We start from the raw sequence: 19,240 nt of genomic DNA on the forward strand, positions 1-19,240 counted from the left end.
ATTTATGATCAGGGGCTGCACAGTGGCGCAGTTTCTAGAGCTGTTGCCTTGCAGCAAGAAGGTTCTGGGTTCAATTCTCGGCCCAGGGTCTTTCTGCATGGAGTTTGCATATTCTCCCTGTGCATGCATGGGTTTTCTCCGGGTACTCCGGTTTCCTCCCACAGTCCAAAAACATGGTCTGTCTAAATTGCCCCTAGGTGTGAGTGTGTGTGTGCATTGTTGTTTGTACTGTGTGTCTCTGTGTTGCCCTGCGACAGACTGGCGACCTGTCCAGAGTGACCCCGCCTCTCGCCCGGAACGTTAGCTGGAGATAGGCACCAGCACCCTCCCGACCCCACCAAGGGACAAGGGTGTAAAGAAAATGGATGGATGGATGGATTTGTGATCAGGCCACATGCGGTTTATAGCACTTGGTTGTTCTGATGGCAGCTTAAAATGAAATGTTGGAGGAGAAAAAGTTAAAATTCACCTCTGTTGTACTTGAACTCTGATTACAATAAGTGTATTACACCATGTAGTTGCAGTTTTTACCTATTTCTTCCAGTAAAGCAAGTGAACAAAGCTCTTTTGTTAATTTTGATGAATTAAGTCATGCGATAGACCAGAGGGGTTTGCTTACCCTGAACTATTGCAAATTGATGCTGCACTAGTACATCTGATTTCTGGTCTGGTGCTTGAAGCCAAATCCGCCAAAAACAATATGCTAAAAATTCGCCTTGGTAATCACAATATGCAAAATAATTTATCAAAACTGTATATGAAGCCAAAGGCAAACAGCGGGACGGTGAGAGAGAGAAAGAGGGAGAGAGAGGCAAAAAGATATGCTAAATGTCTCCATACTATAAACACTTAGTAATTTCCTTTCACTGAAATCTTTTGGCACAAAGAAGCTAAAATCATGCATCATACTGCAGCCTTCCACCATTTTCCCTGTTTCGCTCCCTGTTCTACTTGAACCTTTCCTCGGAATTTAAAGATAACATATATAAATCACATGAATTATCCTGTTTTAAGGGACTTGCTATTAAACCTGATTACAGTCGAGAATATGCTCTGCCCTGTCCCACATTTTCCTATTATGGAAATTTCTGCAGCTTGTAACATCAGTTTAGGTCAATAGGACAAGAGATTTCCATGTAACACTATTACAACGCTAGAGGTTACTATGGTAAGTCTGGGATAAAATTATGCGTTTCTACAGAGATATATATTATTCTGAACCTCATAAGTCTTACCCAATATGCCGTATGCAATAACTGCAGCTCAAGACACTTTTTCCAGTTGTCTTTCAGTTAGCAACCTTTGTTTCATAATTAAATATAGTTAAAAAGCATAACCTTTGTTCCTTAAGGCTTTATATTCTTTTGTTAGGTTTCAAAAATAGTTTTGGTTTTAGTTTCATCTTGATGGAGTGAAAGTAAAATTTTCTCTCATGTTTTTGTATGACTAGCTACAAGTTGTAACCACAAACCTCTATGTATTTCAATGGGCTCTTATGTGACAGAAAAGCAGAAAGTAGCACAAGAGTTTCTTTGCATGTCTTTCATAAACCTTTGCACATAATGCATCTGAAATGTGCGGCATACAGCAAGGGGTTCTTTAATCCAATCTCCTGAGTCGATGCTTTGTGAAGCCAGTGTGCCTCTACCAGGTTGGCAAAACCTATTCTTCTATGAAAAATACCTCAAGTTCAGTCAGATTGCATGAAGAGCCTCTATGAACATATTGTTTTGCTCAACAAAAATGGTCCTCAGTTGTATCTAAATGTGAACTTTAAGTAGGTGATTCTAATAAATGCCTACACTTTATTATAAAACATTTCATTGACTCTGACTGTGCTAGAAGTCTGAACTCCATCCCAGTCTCAAGTCTTTTGTAGCTTCTAACAGATTTTCTTCCAGAATGTTCTGGTATTTATTTCCATTCATCTCCCCTTTATTTCTGACCAGCTTACCAGGTTTTATATTTAAAAAGTACATCACTTTTCTCTGTAATGTAATATGTATGTAAAGTTGAGGGGCATAGAGAGCCCTAAAGGTCAGATACATTCAGGCAAGAGACAAATACTTTCTTAAGACATGCAGCACACCAGAGGATCAAATAACACAAATATTCACACTCCTAAAGAGATGGACTAACGCAGCTGCTCAATGGTAGACGGCACATTCAAATTTCATTAAGACATAATGTCCTTCTCCTCTTCGCATAACACAACTGGTAAAAGGACTGTTAACTTTAAACAAAACTAACCTTCTTAATCAGTTTTCTGAAGCATTTTAAACCTGATTTTAAACTGGATAAAACTGAATGTTGTTTAGGCCCATTGCTATTTTTATTATTTCCAAATGATTTTCCTTTTTGCTTATAAAATGGAGCAGCTGTTGTGTATGTAATTGGCTCTGAGGTGTATAGTTATGATTCCAGTTGTGAGAAATTAAAATAGAAACAGATATAGGAACTGCAGGGTAAAGTAACTGATAGGGAGAGTAATAATAAATGCATTTTGACTGTGAAAAAAACTACATCTACAATAACAGGGTCTAAATATTGGTGAGGGGAACATACAGAGTTAAATATGGCTATTAAAGATGCAACAATAGACCAAGTAAAGAAAGTTTAGTCATTAGATCACTTTTCGTTGGTGTGGTCAAGGTCCCGAGGAAATATGGTGCAGAAATTACAAATCGTTCAAAATAAAGTAATAAAGTGCTTTCATAATATGATTCCTTTTGTTTTAATCTATGGCCTCTATTTTGAATCCGTATGTGTTTATTGTTGTAGTTAATATATACTTTACATATTTTTAGTTATTTGTGCTGAATGTGTGGACTCCAGGGAGAGTAAATGCAAGGAACTGCAAACAATGGGGATTCAAATAAAAGAAAGAAAAAATCCCCTAGATGGTTGGCAAAAAAAAAAAAAGACACCCGATATGAGCAAGATATTGGAAGACAGTCCTGAGACCAAATGTCTAAAATCATGCACATATGATAAGTCCTTGGATTTACGAGACTTCTGTCTCCAGTGATGTCAGGACTTGGAATTCAGCTGATTTGCGGAACGAAAATAAAAGCGGCCGGGCAGGCTATTGCGGCTCTGCTGGAATTTTATCGACCCTTGTGGAATCGAACGGATTTGCAGGAAATCAAAATAGAAATGGTAATGGAGCCTGTCAGGTTTGGATCCTGGGAGTTGCGGCGGTCAGGGGGAACCCTTCGGAGAGAGGGCTAATCACTTTCAGATGAACGGACAACTCTCCAAGTGAAAGAGGAGAACGTATGTTAGAGAGCAAATATGTCCATCTGCAAAGTTTTCAAAGATATAACTTCGACCAGAATGTTGAGATAAATCAGAATAATTGGAGAAATGTGTTTTAAATTGAGATCAGATTTAGACACTTCATCAACTCAGCATAGATCTGCTGAAAACAAGCACGGCTGTGTGAAAGTGCATGTCAAGGCACTCAAAAAGTATTTCCTTGAAAATCTAACTAAGCATGGGCTGACATGGAAATATTACAGTTTTGCAGTATTAAGACAAAGATTTAAAACAGCAACATATAATTACATGTTTTTTTCCCAATGTTTGATGCGGAAAAGCAACACTAATTTATTACTTTTGACATAATTATTGAGAAGAAATTATGACCTTTTTAATGTTTATACTGTAATCCAAAAGTAACAAGATAAAATTTGCTGGTAAGCAGTGGGCTGCTGAACAGACATGCCACTAACTGGCTTGATTGTGAAATATAGTTACAAAATGACTTCATGTGAAGAAAATTATTGGGCGGTGCTGCTGTACGGATTTTCACCATAACATAAGTGTCTATGTTTTTGTTTTTCACACCCAGAAGTATTGTCAGCCAGTTTCTCTATTTCGCTGTAAGAAAGCATATTCACCGATATGTGAGGGGGGGGGGTCACTGCTTTACCCTGTGCTTCATATGTTGAGTGAATCAAAATATTTCTGCATTTTTCAGCTGAAGAAACTTTAAATCTTAGGAATGATAATTACAATCTTTGCATACCTGTAACCAGTTCATGGCTAAATTGGAATAGCTCTTTCTGCAAACAAATTTCCAAAAACTGCTTCTCATTTTTCCATTTGTTGATCCATAATTAGAAAACAGGAGGTGCCAAATAAAAAACTTGACTTGATCTATCACAAACAACATATTACTCTGTTTATACTACTGCAATTGTTCTGATCATCTCATGGAGTGTAACAGTCTGATCAAGTCATTTAGGTCCACTAAACAAACAGTTGTGTGTATGTTTGTATTCTGGATTTTAAATACCTTGTTCCTCTTTTTTTGTATTTTTTCTGCAAGTATAAGCTCCTTCTGCTATTTGGGACAATCTCTCTCATGTCAGATGACTTCACTTTTTCTAGTCAGGCAGATCTCTGGACATCCCCCCTGTTCTTTTCTATACTTAGGACCAATACCCAAACTCACATGCAACATACTCATGCAGACAGTCATCCCAGCTGACCTTGTATAGAGATTTTAACGCTATTAAAACTCCTAAATGCCACCTAATCCTAATCAAAAACCTCTTCATGCAGCACTAGTATCTGCTATCCTATCGTGCATACTTGTGTCTCTGCAATGCTTCGAGATGGATGGAATTGGACCAAATGTTTTGGCAGCTTGGTCTTAAAAATGTGCTTTTAAACCGCAGCAGTTGATCTTGGCACATGCTCACTTTAAAACAGGTTTCCAGATTTTATTTGTCTTCCCACTTTGACTTTCCTGGAACTGGTTTTTCCGGATTAGTTGAAGAGTTCCTGTGTCCTGAAGCCTGGGACTTGTTTGTTAGGGGTAGGGAACCATAGCAGGTGGATGAATGTCTGTCTCTGTTTTTGTTTCTGCAGTTCCTATGAAGACATTTCCCCACAGTGTCTACAAAGGGTCTGGTTACACTTTTTTTTTTCAACAAAGGTAATATTAAGAGCCAAAGCCAAAAGGGCAGTCATTGGCCCTGCAGTGTCAGTCTGGTATGTGTTCCTGTATTTAAATATTTTTTTTCTCTTGAGAATGAGTGGCTGGAGCTGTTTAAAGACCACTTAATGTTAGCAGGGCAATTTCAACTGTGCACTTAATCACATAAGTATTGTTCAAAAGAAAAAAAAGACTGATTCTGGGTTGTTACTCGAATGCTTCAAGGACATGAACTTTAAAATGTCAAAGTGGAATATAATTACCATCATGTTTAGTAGAAAAAAACAGATATCGCCAATTCCTAGAGCTCCAAATGTGTGTGCCGAGAATCTGCTGTAAATTTTCCGTGGGAACTTCGCTTAATTTTCTAACATAATTAACAGAGCAAAAATAAATAAATAACATGTCCGCACCTGCGTGACTGCGTGTGTGTGTGTGTGCGGGGGTGTGCGTGTGTGTGTGTGTGTGCTTGCGTGTACTTGTAGGTCTCTGGCTTTCCATTGAGAAAGTAAATGGCAAAAAAAGTGCTGTTTGTTAAGTACAACTGGGAAATTGTTTCTGGGTTGGACTGTTTGCATAAGAGTCACAGATTTCTACCAGCAATTGAATGTGGATGAGATGTATGTAAAATATCCGTCTTCCTCACACAAACACACACAGATACTAGACACATTATTGGTTTAGTGTTTTTTGTTGTCTTTTAAGGAGTCAGGTGTTAGTTGAACAATTGTTGACTTTAATTTATTTCCAAACATTTGGAAAAATTAAATTTCCCTCTATCCTTTTTTTTTATTATTATTATTATTTGATACACTGGGGATTTTTATTTTTGACAAATGTGTGACTTTGTCAAAAATACTAAAGCGTAGAGAAAGTCATACATATTCACGTGGCTCTCGACATTCTTTCTGTCGTATCTAATTTCGCTGTCCATGTTTCTCTACCCAGCGGATTGATACGTCAACGTAAATACGCCACTGCTCTCAGAAAACACAGAGACCGTGAACCGTTGGAAGCCATCAGTGCCAGAATAGAAATGATCTCTTGCCTTCCATCGTCGGCCAGCTTTGCCTTGAAGATGATAAGGCTGCTAATAATAAGAGCCTCATTGCTGCTTGTGCTCACTCTTGACAGAGGAAGTAATTAAGTTCCAGCAGTTTATCAGTGGGTCGGCCGGAGATTTGCTGTCTGTGGGGTGATAAAGAGGAGCTGTGGTGAGGTGTGCCCTTTCTCTCAAGTGTCCACCCAACGCTATTTTTCGTCTTATCTCCTCCTGACTTTCACTTGTTCCTCTCTCACTCCGCATAGGGGAAGCCCGAAGCGGGTCGAGGCTGAGCGCCATCGTGTCAATCACCCTCAACCGCACCCCTTCCCCCCCGCTCTCCTCAGATGTCCAATAAGACTAATTTTAGCCTGTCGTAAAATCGGCACAGAGTTTCTAAGCGCGCCACTATGTGGGTCTGTTTGGACCAGCCGTGTGCGTAGAAAGCACGTTCTGTCTCTGTTTTCTTTTGGCACAGATGTTCCCATGTGGTTTCTATTTTACAGTGATCCAGATTACCATAGGAATGAACATTTGCATGCAGCATATATGCAGTTTTCAGAATGCCTTTCCTTTTCAACTGTCAGAAAATTGTTTACTGTAGCATTTGGACGTGTAACAAAAAAAAGTCTTAACATTTTGCAGAGATACATGAAGCACTGCTGCTCGGTCAGCTTACTGACACTTCAGGACTGTGGTACCACACAAGATTCAGTGGATCAGCTGGTTGAGTGGGAAAGTTTAAAAAGAAAGTTTGGAAAAATCACAGCAACGTACAAGTTTTAATGCTACTGCACATCTGACGCAAAATTTAAGGTTTAATCCAGTCTGTGTTGTTTCTAGAGCAGACTAATGGCGTTCCAATGGCTTTTTTAAAAATAAACCACAGACCATTTTTCTTGTACTTCACAATCATGGACTACTTTTGTTCCTTTCTTTCACAAAATAAAATGCATTGACATTTCACCCAAAATGATAACACGTTTTGAGGGGTCTGAATATATTTGCAAGGCATGAAGCATGAAGGCTTGAGAATGGAGGATACATTTTAGCGACAGGACCCCGAGGTGCAGACAGGAGAGGTGGGCTGAAAAACGGAATCTTTTATTCTTTGAACGTTACATAAACCTGTTACGTCTTTTTTTTATTTTTTTTTTTATTATTCTTACCGTGCAGCGATTGGCCTGCAGCTACAGCTGGCCCTCCACTTAAAGTCCTGATGTGTCTCTAAGCATGTAAACGCTGATGCATTTGTTTGTCTGGCTGGGTTTTAATCATCTCTACTGGATATGAATATGTTACAAAACGCAGAGGTTTGATAGCAACATGTTCCTTGCGAAAGCGGTGATGATGAATGACAGAGAACGTACAACTGAACTCTTTTAGAAACTGCATAGAACTGACTGGCAGCGTGCATTAATCACATCACTGATTTTCTTTTGCAAAAACTAATTATTTTTCTTGCAGCCAAAATGCAGATTAAATTACAATCTTGTCGAAGTGAAATTTTGAAGCATATAAAAACACTGTGAGATGATCAAATGAAGCTTTTCACGCCACTGAGAAGCTGATTACATAACTCTGTGTTTATGTGTGGTTTGTATTTGAACAGACAGCGAGATGGTCCCTTTGAACTGCCTGCGTCCTCGTTCCTATGCTGCCACCCGTCGGTCTTCAGCTCGGCGGAACAGTCATGACCCTCGCCTCACCATTAGTCTGTGTGACCTGAGCCTGCAGCAGCAAGAGATGCAGCTCGAGGAAGAGGACGATGAGGGCGATGAAGAGGAACAACTCCAGCCTTTGAGCTCCACCTCCTGCCATGTTCCTCAGAACTCTCAGAACTCGCAGCAGTGCTTGCTGCTGCCTGGCCACTTGGACACCGATCTGCAGTTTCACACTATTCATGGCCTCCACGTCACTGCGCTCGATAAGCACACGGTTGCTCGACCAGATCACCGCGGCGACGAGAGGACCCTGGTGTTCACCAGCCGCCCAATGCACTGTTCGGAGATTGTGTTTGTGAAGGTGAAAGCAGGAGCCAGCCGGGCGGGGTCTCTGTCTTACGGCGTGACGTCCTGCAACCCGGCAACCCTCAGGCCCACTGATCTCCCATCGAACCCTGAGTCCCTGGTTGACCGCAAGGAATTCTGGGCCGTGTGCAGGGTGGCTGTGCAACTCCACAGTGGGGATATCTTGAGCTTTGTGGTGAATGCAGAGGGGGAGCTTATGATGAGCCATAATGGGAGCAGTGCAGGAATGGCGCTTTGTGTCGATAACTCCAGGCCTCTCTGGATGTTCTACGGCCTGCATGGATCCATCACTCAACTCAGAATTTTAGGTACACTCATCTTGCCTTGTTTCGATCCTTTTCATTTAGCTAGTTGTGTTAGGTTTATATTCAGTGTTTCTTACATTTTTTTATCACAATAGGTTACATTATATTACATTACAAAACTACAAGGACAGAATTACCAGGCGTCAAAAAAACACATAATTACAGAAAAGAAAGCAACCACTGAAAAACAATAATTATTTAAAGTGAAAATTACATAGCAAGGTGGTTTTATGTCTGCGCATTAAAGTTATGATTAATAATAATAATAATAATAATAATAATACTGCTGTAATTGCTGCTATTACCTAATAATAATAGTGATTATGGTAGTAGCAATAGTGTGCCATCGTATTCTAAGACCATAATTCATAACATAAGTTCAGTTCAAGAAGAAAAGTGGAATGTAATCTTTCAGAAATAATCTGGAAAAAGTGTTAAACCAAACCTTCAATATAAAGCCTTCAGCTCGAAGGCTTTATATTTCCCAGTTATATATTCCTGATTCACATGTGACACCACCGGTGCTCCTACATTCTGAGAGGATAAGTTTAAAATATGATTTAAGAAGAAATCATGCTTGCGGTGCGGGGTGAAAAGGGTGTAATTGGACTTCAGTCAAAAAGATTTGACTTGAACGGTAAGTTGTAGTTTTATCAACAGGCTGGCTTTTAATTCCCCTGCTGTCTTCCAAATATCTACAAAGGAGGTCTTTTGCAGCTTTCCATTAAGAAATTAATACAGCACGGATTTGTTAAATTACGTTTTGGAGGACTAATTCCCACTCTTTCAAACCATAAAAAAAAGTTTCTCCTCCTTTGCCGTCTGGGCTGCTCTCTGACTTTTTATCAATTGAAATATCAGTCGGTAATTTGAATGCAGCTCTTGTGACTTGAACATGGCGTTTAGTTTTGAACCTTCAGTTAAACAGAATGTGTCTTCTGTGTTTTGTTTCAGCAGAACTCACAAATTCATCGAGGCTTCGCCTGAAGGCACATTGAATTTCATGTACCGAGTTTTTTTTCTGGCTTTTCATACTGAAAAGTGAAAAGTGGAGATATTTTCTTTCTCTCCAGAGATTGTCCAACAAAGTTATTTTGTCCAAATTATTGTAGTTGTTGTGAATCACATCCTCCACAACTATCAGCACTTCTAGTTGAGATGCTTGAAAGCCTCTGAATAAAAAAAGCAGACTGTCCCAATAAAGATGATAAAAAAAATTAATTTAAGTACTTTTTTTTCAAATTTTCAGTATGATAAAGCAACAGTTAACAGTTTTGTAAAGCTAAAGTATGTCATTCAAAATTTACACTTTTGTAGTGAGCATTTTGAGTCTTTTTTTACCCTTTAGAAGGCGGAAGAAGAAATTTAAGTCTCGAAATAGATGTTTTTTTTCCCCATATTGTTTTCTTTGACACGCATTTGGACAATCAAGATGAAATACCACATTCTCCAGACTTTTCAAGAGTGTGTGGTAAACTAGAGAGTACTACGAGAACAAATTTAGTTTTTTTTCAATCTGTTTGCCATCACAGCAAATTAAAAAAATATACATTATTTAAAAGCCACATTTCCCTATTCCACTGTTGCTGGCTTGCTCAGTAAACTAGTAATGTATGCATCTGAGCAGAGCAGGTGTCTCGTTCACAGGAAATCAATAATTGAAGGTGACTTTTGCTGAAAGTCACCTTCAATGACTTTCAGCAAGTTTATTCTAACTTTAGTTAGAATAAACTAAAATTGATCAGTTCTCCTAATTTTCTTCCTCAAACCTCTCCTGGATGCTCTGCTCTCCTCTCCACTCCCCCGTGTAGTCAGCCAGACTGAGAACTCGGGAGGTTATTTCTGTCTTGCGTGGGCTCCCAGCAGCCAGCATTATGTATCAGGAGGCAGCCTGTGATAGCTTCTTATGATGCCCTCCTGATGCATTATTAAAATGTAATTGCTTGGAGATTTGCTGTGCTGGGTTTTCCACCCACAGCCAGTTCCAGTAACACTAGTTTTGCCTCTGTACTTCCTCTTTTCCCTATTTGCATTTTATTTTGCACCCCAAATCATATCCCCGTTTTGGTTCTTTGGGGTCCGTTACTTAGTGCGTTACCCACTCCAGCTGTGTGTGTGTGTGTGTGTGACTGGATGTCTAAACTCACCCACAGCCTCTGCAGTTACATGCTATAAGTTGCCATGGAGACATCTAGCCACTGAAGCAAGTGACAGTTTGTCATGGCTGGGTGCTGTCAAGCCTCTGAGGTGGAACAGATGGGATTCTGCCACTGTCACATGATCACTTTGTCTGTTTTATCTGAGAAAGTAAGATTTAACCATTTCATGTTCGACATTTAACTTCCTGATGTTGTCGTGTATCGCCATCATTGTGGGTTTGCATGACTTCCTCCTTAGCTGCTATCTTGAAGCTGCTATGATATATACATCACAATGCAATTGTTAGCAGCTCTGATAGGTAACACTCCTCTTGTTGACACACTGTTTTGCTCTACTCCGAAAAGCAACATCCTGACATCCATGGGAATGCTTCCTAGACACATGCCACTAAAGTTAACATTAAGAAGACCAATCACCCCACCCCCCTTACAGGGCAACATCGGTGCCATAAACTAGCGCACTTGTCTCTGAAGGATAAAAATGTGTTCCACTCAGAGCCCAGTGTCTTCACTTGGCTTTCTGTCATTGAATGGTACCAGCATATATTGATGGTGCAAAGCAAGCAATCCTTTCTGCTTCGCAACTTGCACAGCCAGGACCCACAACAGGTGGGGTATCTTGTCTCTGGTCCACTCTGGATCTCCTTGTGCCTCTAGATTTGCAATGAAAGCTTCTCATCAGCTGCAGAAGATTTCTCCAAGTGATTTCATGTGGTGAGGAAATCTGATATGCAAGTGCAAAAAGCAAAAGTAGAGTTATGTTTCAAGAAGTGATGGAAAGGATCTGTGGACATCAGTTATCAAGTTTTTCTCAGATTCTGTATTGGTCCAGGTTCTAATAGATATTCCTCCAGTTCTGCCCAATATTTAGCACCATATTTAACAGCTTCCCTGTTCCTGTAAAAAAAAAAAGCATCCTACAAATGCTGCCATGATCCAGCCATCACCTTATTTCATTCTTGGGATGGTGTGTGTTCAGCTCAATCCGCATTGTTTGTTTTTGTTTTTCAACCTTTAACAAACTTCTGGGGCCTCCACGCAACATCTGCTATCAGATTGTTATTTTACCATCCTGGTGACTTTTAAATACAATAGACTGTGCTGGATTTTATTTATAGGCATCAGAGTAAAGGGGGAGTTGAATAAAAACGCATGTCAGACTATAACAATTTTTATTTGAAAAAAATGTGGTTTAATACTTTATTAAATCACAAAAACCTCCCATTGTCTCCATCTATTTTTAATTGATTCCCAAATTTCTGCCCGTGACTAAATTCTTTAGTAAATCTTTACACATCTTGGCAACATCTGTCCCCCAGAAAGCTGGCAAAGACTGCAAGAGAGTAAATGCTCAGTTTGCAACTTGCAGAGAAATGCTACTCGATGTGCAGACAAGCAGTTTGCCTTGACTGGTACTCATAATGTGATATATTGCTACGTGTTATAAACAAGAACTTGAAGGCACTAAACACAAAAGGCTCAAACAGAAATAAACAGACAACGAATACTGCAACACCAGTTATAAATGTATCCAAGAGAAGATGAAAGGCGCCCTTCATGAAGTAAATGGATATGAAGGTTATCCATTCTGCCTTATTAGCGATCACCGGGACATTTACCCTTGGTGGAAAGCCCTAAAAGGTCACTTTAAGGTGGTAATGCAAGGGTGCTGTGAACGTGTGCACCTCTGTCCCCTCTGTAATACAGTGTAATCAATATGTGATCCCGGCAGACGGTGCCTCAGCAAAGTGGTACGATCATCAATCTCAACAGTGACCTTAAAGACAAATAAATTACTGAAAGACTTATGTTTCTGTTGTCTTTCTGTCCTGACCTTTTTAGCAACAAACTCGCTGTTGCATAAAAACCTACTATAATTTGTTTATGTAAGCTCAAACAGAGAGCAATGTTAAAAATGGGTGGTAGAAAAGGCATTCGGGTTTAGAGCAATACATCAGAACATGCAGAAAACATTATTTGCATACCATATAAAATTCTGAAGCTTGACGTATTTTTTTTTTCTGTGGCTTCTCACCATTATCACCTCTAGAACACTTAGCACAAGCGAAATGTTTGCAAGGGATGTCAGACGTCAGTGTCATGTGCATGACGCCAAGTGAACGATCAGTCAGACTGTGACAATGCAGGGAACTGGGTCAATATTTTCGTGACCTAGCAGAGATGATCGGCCTGTGTGAGAACCGATGGCAGCTGCAGCTGTTGCTGGGCGCAGATGGGGATGGATCATATGGATCAGACAACAGATAGTCTGTGGAAGTTGTTTTGTACCTCATCCAGAGGGATCATGGGTTCGTGAAGGAGAAAGGAAGGGAGGGGGCCGTGCAAGCTCGTGACTCACTCGTTTACACCCACACGCATACACTGTGGACTCACCAGTCATCTGCTTGGTGATAGAGCGGAGTTAATGCGTGTGAAAGAAATAGAAGAATAATGTGAGGCAGCTAGATGACCAGAACAGTTACATTTGCCTGAATGTTTGCTAATCCACCGTTGATCAGCTCTTGTAAAACTCTTGCTCTGACTGGTTTTATGAAAGCAGATGTTAACTTTCTGTCCTCTCTCTATCCAAGGCTCATCTTTGCCTCTAGATCATCAAGGTTCATCAGTGCCCAGCTCACCGTCGTGTTCGCCCAACACCCCGACAACACTCTGCAGTAGAAGCTCTGGGTCCAACCTCAACACCACACTGAACATCAGTCTGAATTCAAGTCTTAACTCCAACTACAGCACACTGTTTTCCACTTCCACAGGTTGGTTCAAGGTTTCATGGAAAATTCTCTTCAGATTTTCACACTATAGATCTTTGGAATAATGCGAGGAAGAAAACAATTATTTAAAGAAGCCATAAAAATTTTGCCAAAAAATATGTTGAGGACATTGCAAATGTGTAGAAATTAGTGTTTCGGTCGGATGAGACCAAAAGTGACGCTTTTGATCAACAGGTTAGACACCAAGTAAAGCAGGACATTTAGAATACACCATCCCCAAAATGCTGCGACTTTTCTTCAGTACAAGAAAACCATGTGCTTTAGACATGCATAAAATATATCCTGGAAGAAAACATGTGCTGGCAGATCAACTTTCAAGAAGAAAATAACCTTGAATACACAGCCAGAGCCACAAAGGAATGGTTCAGTTCACAGCATGTTAATTTATTGGAATGGAGGAGTCAAAGTCCAGGCAGAAATCCAATTGAAAATCTGTGGTAAGAAGTTGAAACGATGTTCTCCGTTCAGTCTGACCAAACCTTAGTTATTTTTGCCAAAATATTGAGCATAATTTTCATCTTTTACATGTGCAACGCATTTAGAGACAGTATTACGAAAACAACCATCAGTTTTTCTCCTCTATTTTGTGTCGGCGTAAGTTATACAGTTTGTTGTATGAAAATGGTCAACAAGTGTGAATACTTGCAATGAACTATAGTCCAATGTAAATTAGTCAATTTTAAAGCCGATATGCCTGTTTTAGAAACATTTACCTTTGTGATATGAAGCTGCAATCTGTGGTGTCCATGTTGTCTCAGGAGGAAGGAAAAGTGGCAGAAAACGTGACACATAAATACTGACTGACATTTAGAGGAGACTCAGTGGTTCTGTCCCGAGGTTTCTTTAGTTACATCAAACAAGGGTAAATTCCTTACATATTACTGAATGTGCATTTAGTGCAGCAGAGAGTTGGGCCATCTAATTTTTATCTGGGGAGTTTATTTGCCAGATGAACACTTCTAACAGTTTTTGTGTTCTTTGAGCCGTTCCAAAGCTGTTTACATGGGGACAAGCTACGGAGACAGCATGTCTACAGCAGGGTTGTTGCGAAGTTGTGGGTGTCATTGATCAGCAAAACTGTTTCAGCAGGTGGCAGGTTGGCTTCAGTGTGAAAAACAGCAAGGTTTTCTCAAAAGCACATTGCATTATACCAAGATGAGGAGAACAACCCCTATACCTCTTAGTGGTCACACTTGTGTCAAATCCATGCTTCCTGTAGTTTGCATTGTGAGGTTAGACCTTTTCTAGCATTTCAGCTCTTTTTTTTATGTCTCTTCTCTCCTCCTTCTCAGGTATAAACCCAAGCTCTCCGTTTTCCAGCCATCCACATTCCCCTACATTCCCATCTTCTTCCAGCTCTTGGAGTGACGAATGCACTATCTGCTACGAGAACATGGTGGACACCGTCCTGTACGCCTGCGGTCACATGTGTCTCTGCTATGCCTGTGGGCTGAAACTCAAGAAGATGGCCAACGCGTGCTGCCCAATCTGTCGACGGACAATCAAAGACATCATCAAGACCTACCGGAGCACATAGACTTGCTTCCGACAGTGCTCAAGACATCGCAAAAAGCCATGTAAGACTTTCTAAAGACAGTACAAATGACAATCTGGCTCAGGTACTCTTACAACAGGACTTGAAGCTTGATAAAACATTTTGTTCAAATAATAGGAGACGTCATCAAAAGCCATCAGAGATGCAAGCTAAACATGGTACGGTAAAAACAACATGGCAGTATGCCTCAACTCATTTATGCTGAAGAGAAACTGCTGTGTCCCATGTCATGCAGAAGAAACACTTCATGATCTCTGCATCCAAGTTAAATGGAGATTGTCCAGAGCCGGGGATAATAACAAACAGAATAAATCTCCAGCTTCACCAGCTGCTACTCTGCTGCTTTTCAGGAAGCTTTGAGTCAGACAGTCATTTAAGAGGAAGAATCGATTCTCTTCCTAAACTGAGGGAAAAATCAAGGGAAGATAGTTTTATTTTGGGATTTCCTGAAGGCGGTGAAAAAAAATGAAATAAGTAGAGAGGGTGCGAAAATCTTCCTTTAGCAATAATCAGACAATAAAACCTAAGCTCTAAGGGTACAGAGAACCTTAAAGGAACTTAAATCCATAATAAGTGGAGTGTCTTGCATATTAACCCACCACCTGAGGTTGTCAGGCAGAGACTGTGGAAATGGTGCAAAAGTGAGAACGACGTCACCGGAGAAGGTGAGCCTTGATGAGGATCGAGAATGTGAATCAGCGAAGATGAAGGCTGAGGAGGCTGTAAGTTTGAGACTGAGATGGGGGAGATGAGGAGGTGGTTGAGCAGAGTGTGTGCCTGTTTTGGTGAAGATGAAGTGTTAGTTCACTCAGAAGTTGAGATGCATGTTCTGGGTGTTGGCTGTCATTCCCTCCCTTTTGTGGCTTTTCGGTAACTTTTCTGGATTATGTAATTACACAAAAAGTCATCCAAATAAAGAGTGGTGGGTACTGGGAAAGTTCTTGTTTTTTTTTTCTTTAAAGTGTTGAATCAAGCTGTTATTCACTGTTAGAATCACTAACAAGCCTGTAACCCTTCTCTACTTGTGCCATGTCATGGCATTCTGCATGACATGGGACACGGCAATCTTCTTTAGAAGATTAAAATAGTAATATTTGTTTGAATAATGGTGTATATCTGTGCATTGCATCTTATAGCTGGTCCTCATGTGCAATCAGTGACAAATATGTAACAACTGTGAGAATTTCATTTGCATATCATTTCCTGTGTGCTGCTCTCTGACTATAAAAGGTAACATAATATTTTCATGTGTCTACTCATGTATTATATACTCATCATCTTTGAATAGGTAACGTTTTCTGTTGGGGGTTTTTTTTCTGAAAAATTGCATCACTCATTTATTATAGTAGATATTAAATTGTGTTTTATAACATGTCATCTCATCACTGCAGGATTAGCATTACCAGTTACAAGTATGTTGTATAACATTTGTTCATATTTTCTGAGTGTATATTAGGCAGTTCACTGTGAAAACCGAAAGTAATGTTTAGATTACTTTTCATCATAGAATCCTTATTTTGTGGTTCTAGTTTTCAAGACATGAGCTGGTTGACACTCGAGTATAGAAACACAACTTTGCTATATTTTATGTGAAACTGAATGCATATATGTCCTTGATGGTGGTATGCATAGTATTTCTTTTATCCTCCACAAAGAGCTCCTACATGTTTTAGTGTCAAAATGTCATATTTTTCCAGGCTTGAGTTTCCAATGTTGTCATTTTTCTCCCACTTTTTAAGCTATAAATATCACTTTCACAGCAAACATCTCTATAATGGTCTTTAAATATGGAACATAGAGACAGCTAAGATATGGATGGATGGATGGATGGATGGATGGATGGATGGATGGATGGATGGATGGATGGATGGATGGATGGATGGATGGATGGATGGATGGATGGATGGATGGATGACATCCTTGCATGGATTTCCTGGTCTAAATAGGAACCCTGTGACGATTACACATTATGTTGTTCTGCGCTGGAATGTTTATTAGCTTTTTCATACCTGGTTATTTTTCCCCTTCCTGACTAAGACATAAAATATGGAGTATTTGTACTAGAAAGAGAGACTTGTGAGGATTGAAACCTTGCTTGTACATTCAAAAGCTCTTTCTATGTTATTATAAAGAATCGTTGTGCGTTTTTATATGTGTGGTTAAATTAGGATTTGTATCTATACTCTTAATAGTTTTGGTGTAGGAATATAGAAATATGCTACAACAGGTCTATAGCATGAATAGTTATAGGAAGAGTTTACTGATATTTTTCCAGTTACAAACAGTTCAGGAAAAAATAAAAACACTCTGCAACCTCACCCTATTCAGCACATGTTTAAACAAGCCAAATGTGCAATTTTCAAGCACAATTGATAAATTTGAGAATATACCACATATAATTTAAAAAGCATTGCACACTCACATTCAGTATCTAGGTAACCTATCCTATTTTGGAATTGTGCCCTCTAAGCGCAAAGCCAAAAAGCCAGCACGGAAATTCAGCTATTATGTCTTTGTACCAAAAAACATATATTACTAATCATGTACAACTTCACAAATCAAGTAACAGATAAGTGAATGATAAACTTCCAATCGTCAGGCCAAGACAAAAATTGCTGAGCTTTTCCAAGAAGTAGAAATATCTAAATTTGACATATAGACTCCAGTGAGTTTCTGTATATGAATATAGACTTTAAACAAGTGCAATGCAATAAAATAATAACTTGAAACAATTTTTGTTTGCAAAAACCCAAGCCAGCTGCATCGTTCCCATCTGGTTTATTTATCATGGATAAAGAGCCATAACTATGCCACTTTAAGGGATAGACATTTGTATGTTTTTTAACTGATAAATTAAAAATCTCACATGTGGTGAGCAAAACGATTTGCTCACCACATGTGAGCAAATCGTTTCAGTCCTAGTAAAAAAAAAGCCAGAAAATGTTACAAAGTGTATATCAGAAAAAAAGAAGAATTTGGTCTGCTTTTTTTTTCTTTCTAAATGATGTTAAAATAATCTAATTGCATCTGAATATGAATTATATTTTGTTTGTTAAATAAAGTCTGTAACACTGACCTTTCTGCTGTTTTTTCTTTTGACGTTATCACTCATACACAAAAGAAGCACAAAGGTTTATAGCTCTTGGAAGTGTGTAGGTAGGTTATTCTTTATTTAGGTCTAGCCATTTGGCTTAAATTGCTATGAAAGGGGAAACGTATGTTCAGAACTTCTGCACAGCATGAATATTACGTCAATTTGGCACGAATAGGGTATAGGATTGGATAAATGTCACTGTGTTTTCTCTAAATATGCTTTACAAATATTTGATGGTAACACTTAGCAGAAATTTGAAGTTGAAAAGGAGATAGAGACCAAAAAGGTACTCTGCACTGTACAATCCTTCTCACAAGTGTACTTGACTAACATTGCACCATATACTATACAAATAACACCGGCAAGAGCTTTTAGTAAACGACCATAACTCACAAGGAAAGTGTTTACATTTGTGGTATGTAGACCTGGCCACAGCTAACATCATCTGTTATTTACAGGCCTGTCCTTGCGGTTCTGCTGCAGCACTGTCTAATGGCCCAATCCATAGCCTACGATGTCCAGACATGAAACAGGGCAGTGGTGGCTGCCACTCGTGGTTGAGTATTCTCAGAGGGAAACGTGCAGGTAGAGTCTGTGACTGTGAAAGTGACATAAATGCATCGTATTTCGCCAGTGTCTGTGTACACATAGAATTTCCACTAAGACCTCTCAGTGAACCTGGCCGCCAGCCTTCTACAGGCTCAAAGGGTTTGCCAGACATGCTCAAGCGGAGTTGTACTATCTCTGCCAGACAGCTGCTTGGCCAAACACAAACACCATCTATTAAGGTATTAAGTTTGGATTTCAAAAATAGCGGCAGGCAGTATTGATCCTGAATCTTAACCAGACATCAGAGAGCCTGAGTTTTTAGGTTGCTTCTCTTCTTGTTGCACCGGTCAGCTGGTGTTTGGTGTTCAGTTGGATGTGACATCTCTTCGTCTGTCCTATTTGTGTCTTGGACAAACTGTAAGATCAATCACAACTATGTTAGAAAGTGTCAACTGATCATTGTCACTTCCACGCTATTTAATTGTTAAGCTGATGAAGTCCCCAAGTAGGTTACTGTGATAGTGTTTAATCCCTACTAAGATATTGTGCAATGTTGCCCTCCAGTGGTAAATAGTATGTTCTGCATTATGTAATTCTACACACATAGAGCCCTGTTCAGTAATTTAGAAAGTTACTGAAAAGCTGATATATTTGGGAAACTCCATTAACACAGGTAAAAACATTATGCTCTTACACACAGACTGTTTTCAGGCCTTCATTTCTGTTAATTATTATTATTTTCAACTTACAGCTGATGAAAACATTGATGAAA

The 19,240-nt window shown here is 39.5% G+C and overlaps 1 protein-coding gene across 2 annotated transcripts in view; it reads left to right on the forward strand.

The window, feature by feature from the left end:
- The window catches only part of LOC103476780 (E3 ubiquitin-protein ligase NEURL1-like), a 38,649-nt gene extending 20,749 nt beyond the window's left edge, over nt 1-17,900 (forward strand). For both annotated transcript variants that reach the window (XM_017309139.2, XM_008429356.3), the window contains 3 exons: nt 7,600-8,325; nt 13,073-13,252; nt 14,563-17,900. In XM_017309139.2, the coding sequence (XP_017164628.1) occupies nt 7,600-8,325; nt 13,073-13,252; nt 14,563-14,807 (1,151 nt within the window). In that variant the 3' untranslated portion in view covers nt 14,808-17,900. The remainder of the gene's footprint in view (nt 1-7,599; nt 8,326-13,072; nt 13,253-14,562) is intronic.
- Nucleotides 17,901-19,240: the final 1,340 nt, after the last annotated feature.

The sequence above is a fragment of the Poecilia reticulata genome, chromosome 15 (genome assembly GCF_904066995.2).
Source record: "Poecilia reticulata chromosome 15, P_reticulata-male-v2, whole genome shotgun sequence".
Taxonomy (NCBI): Eukaryota; Metazoa; Chordata; class Actinopteri; order Cyprinodontiformes; family Poeciliidae; genus Poecilia; species Poecilia reticulata.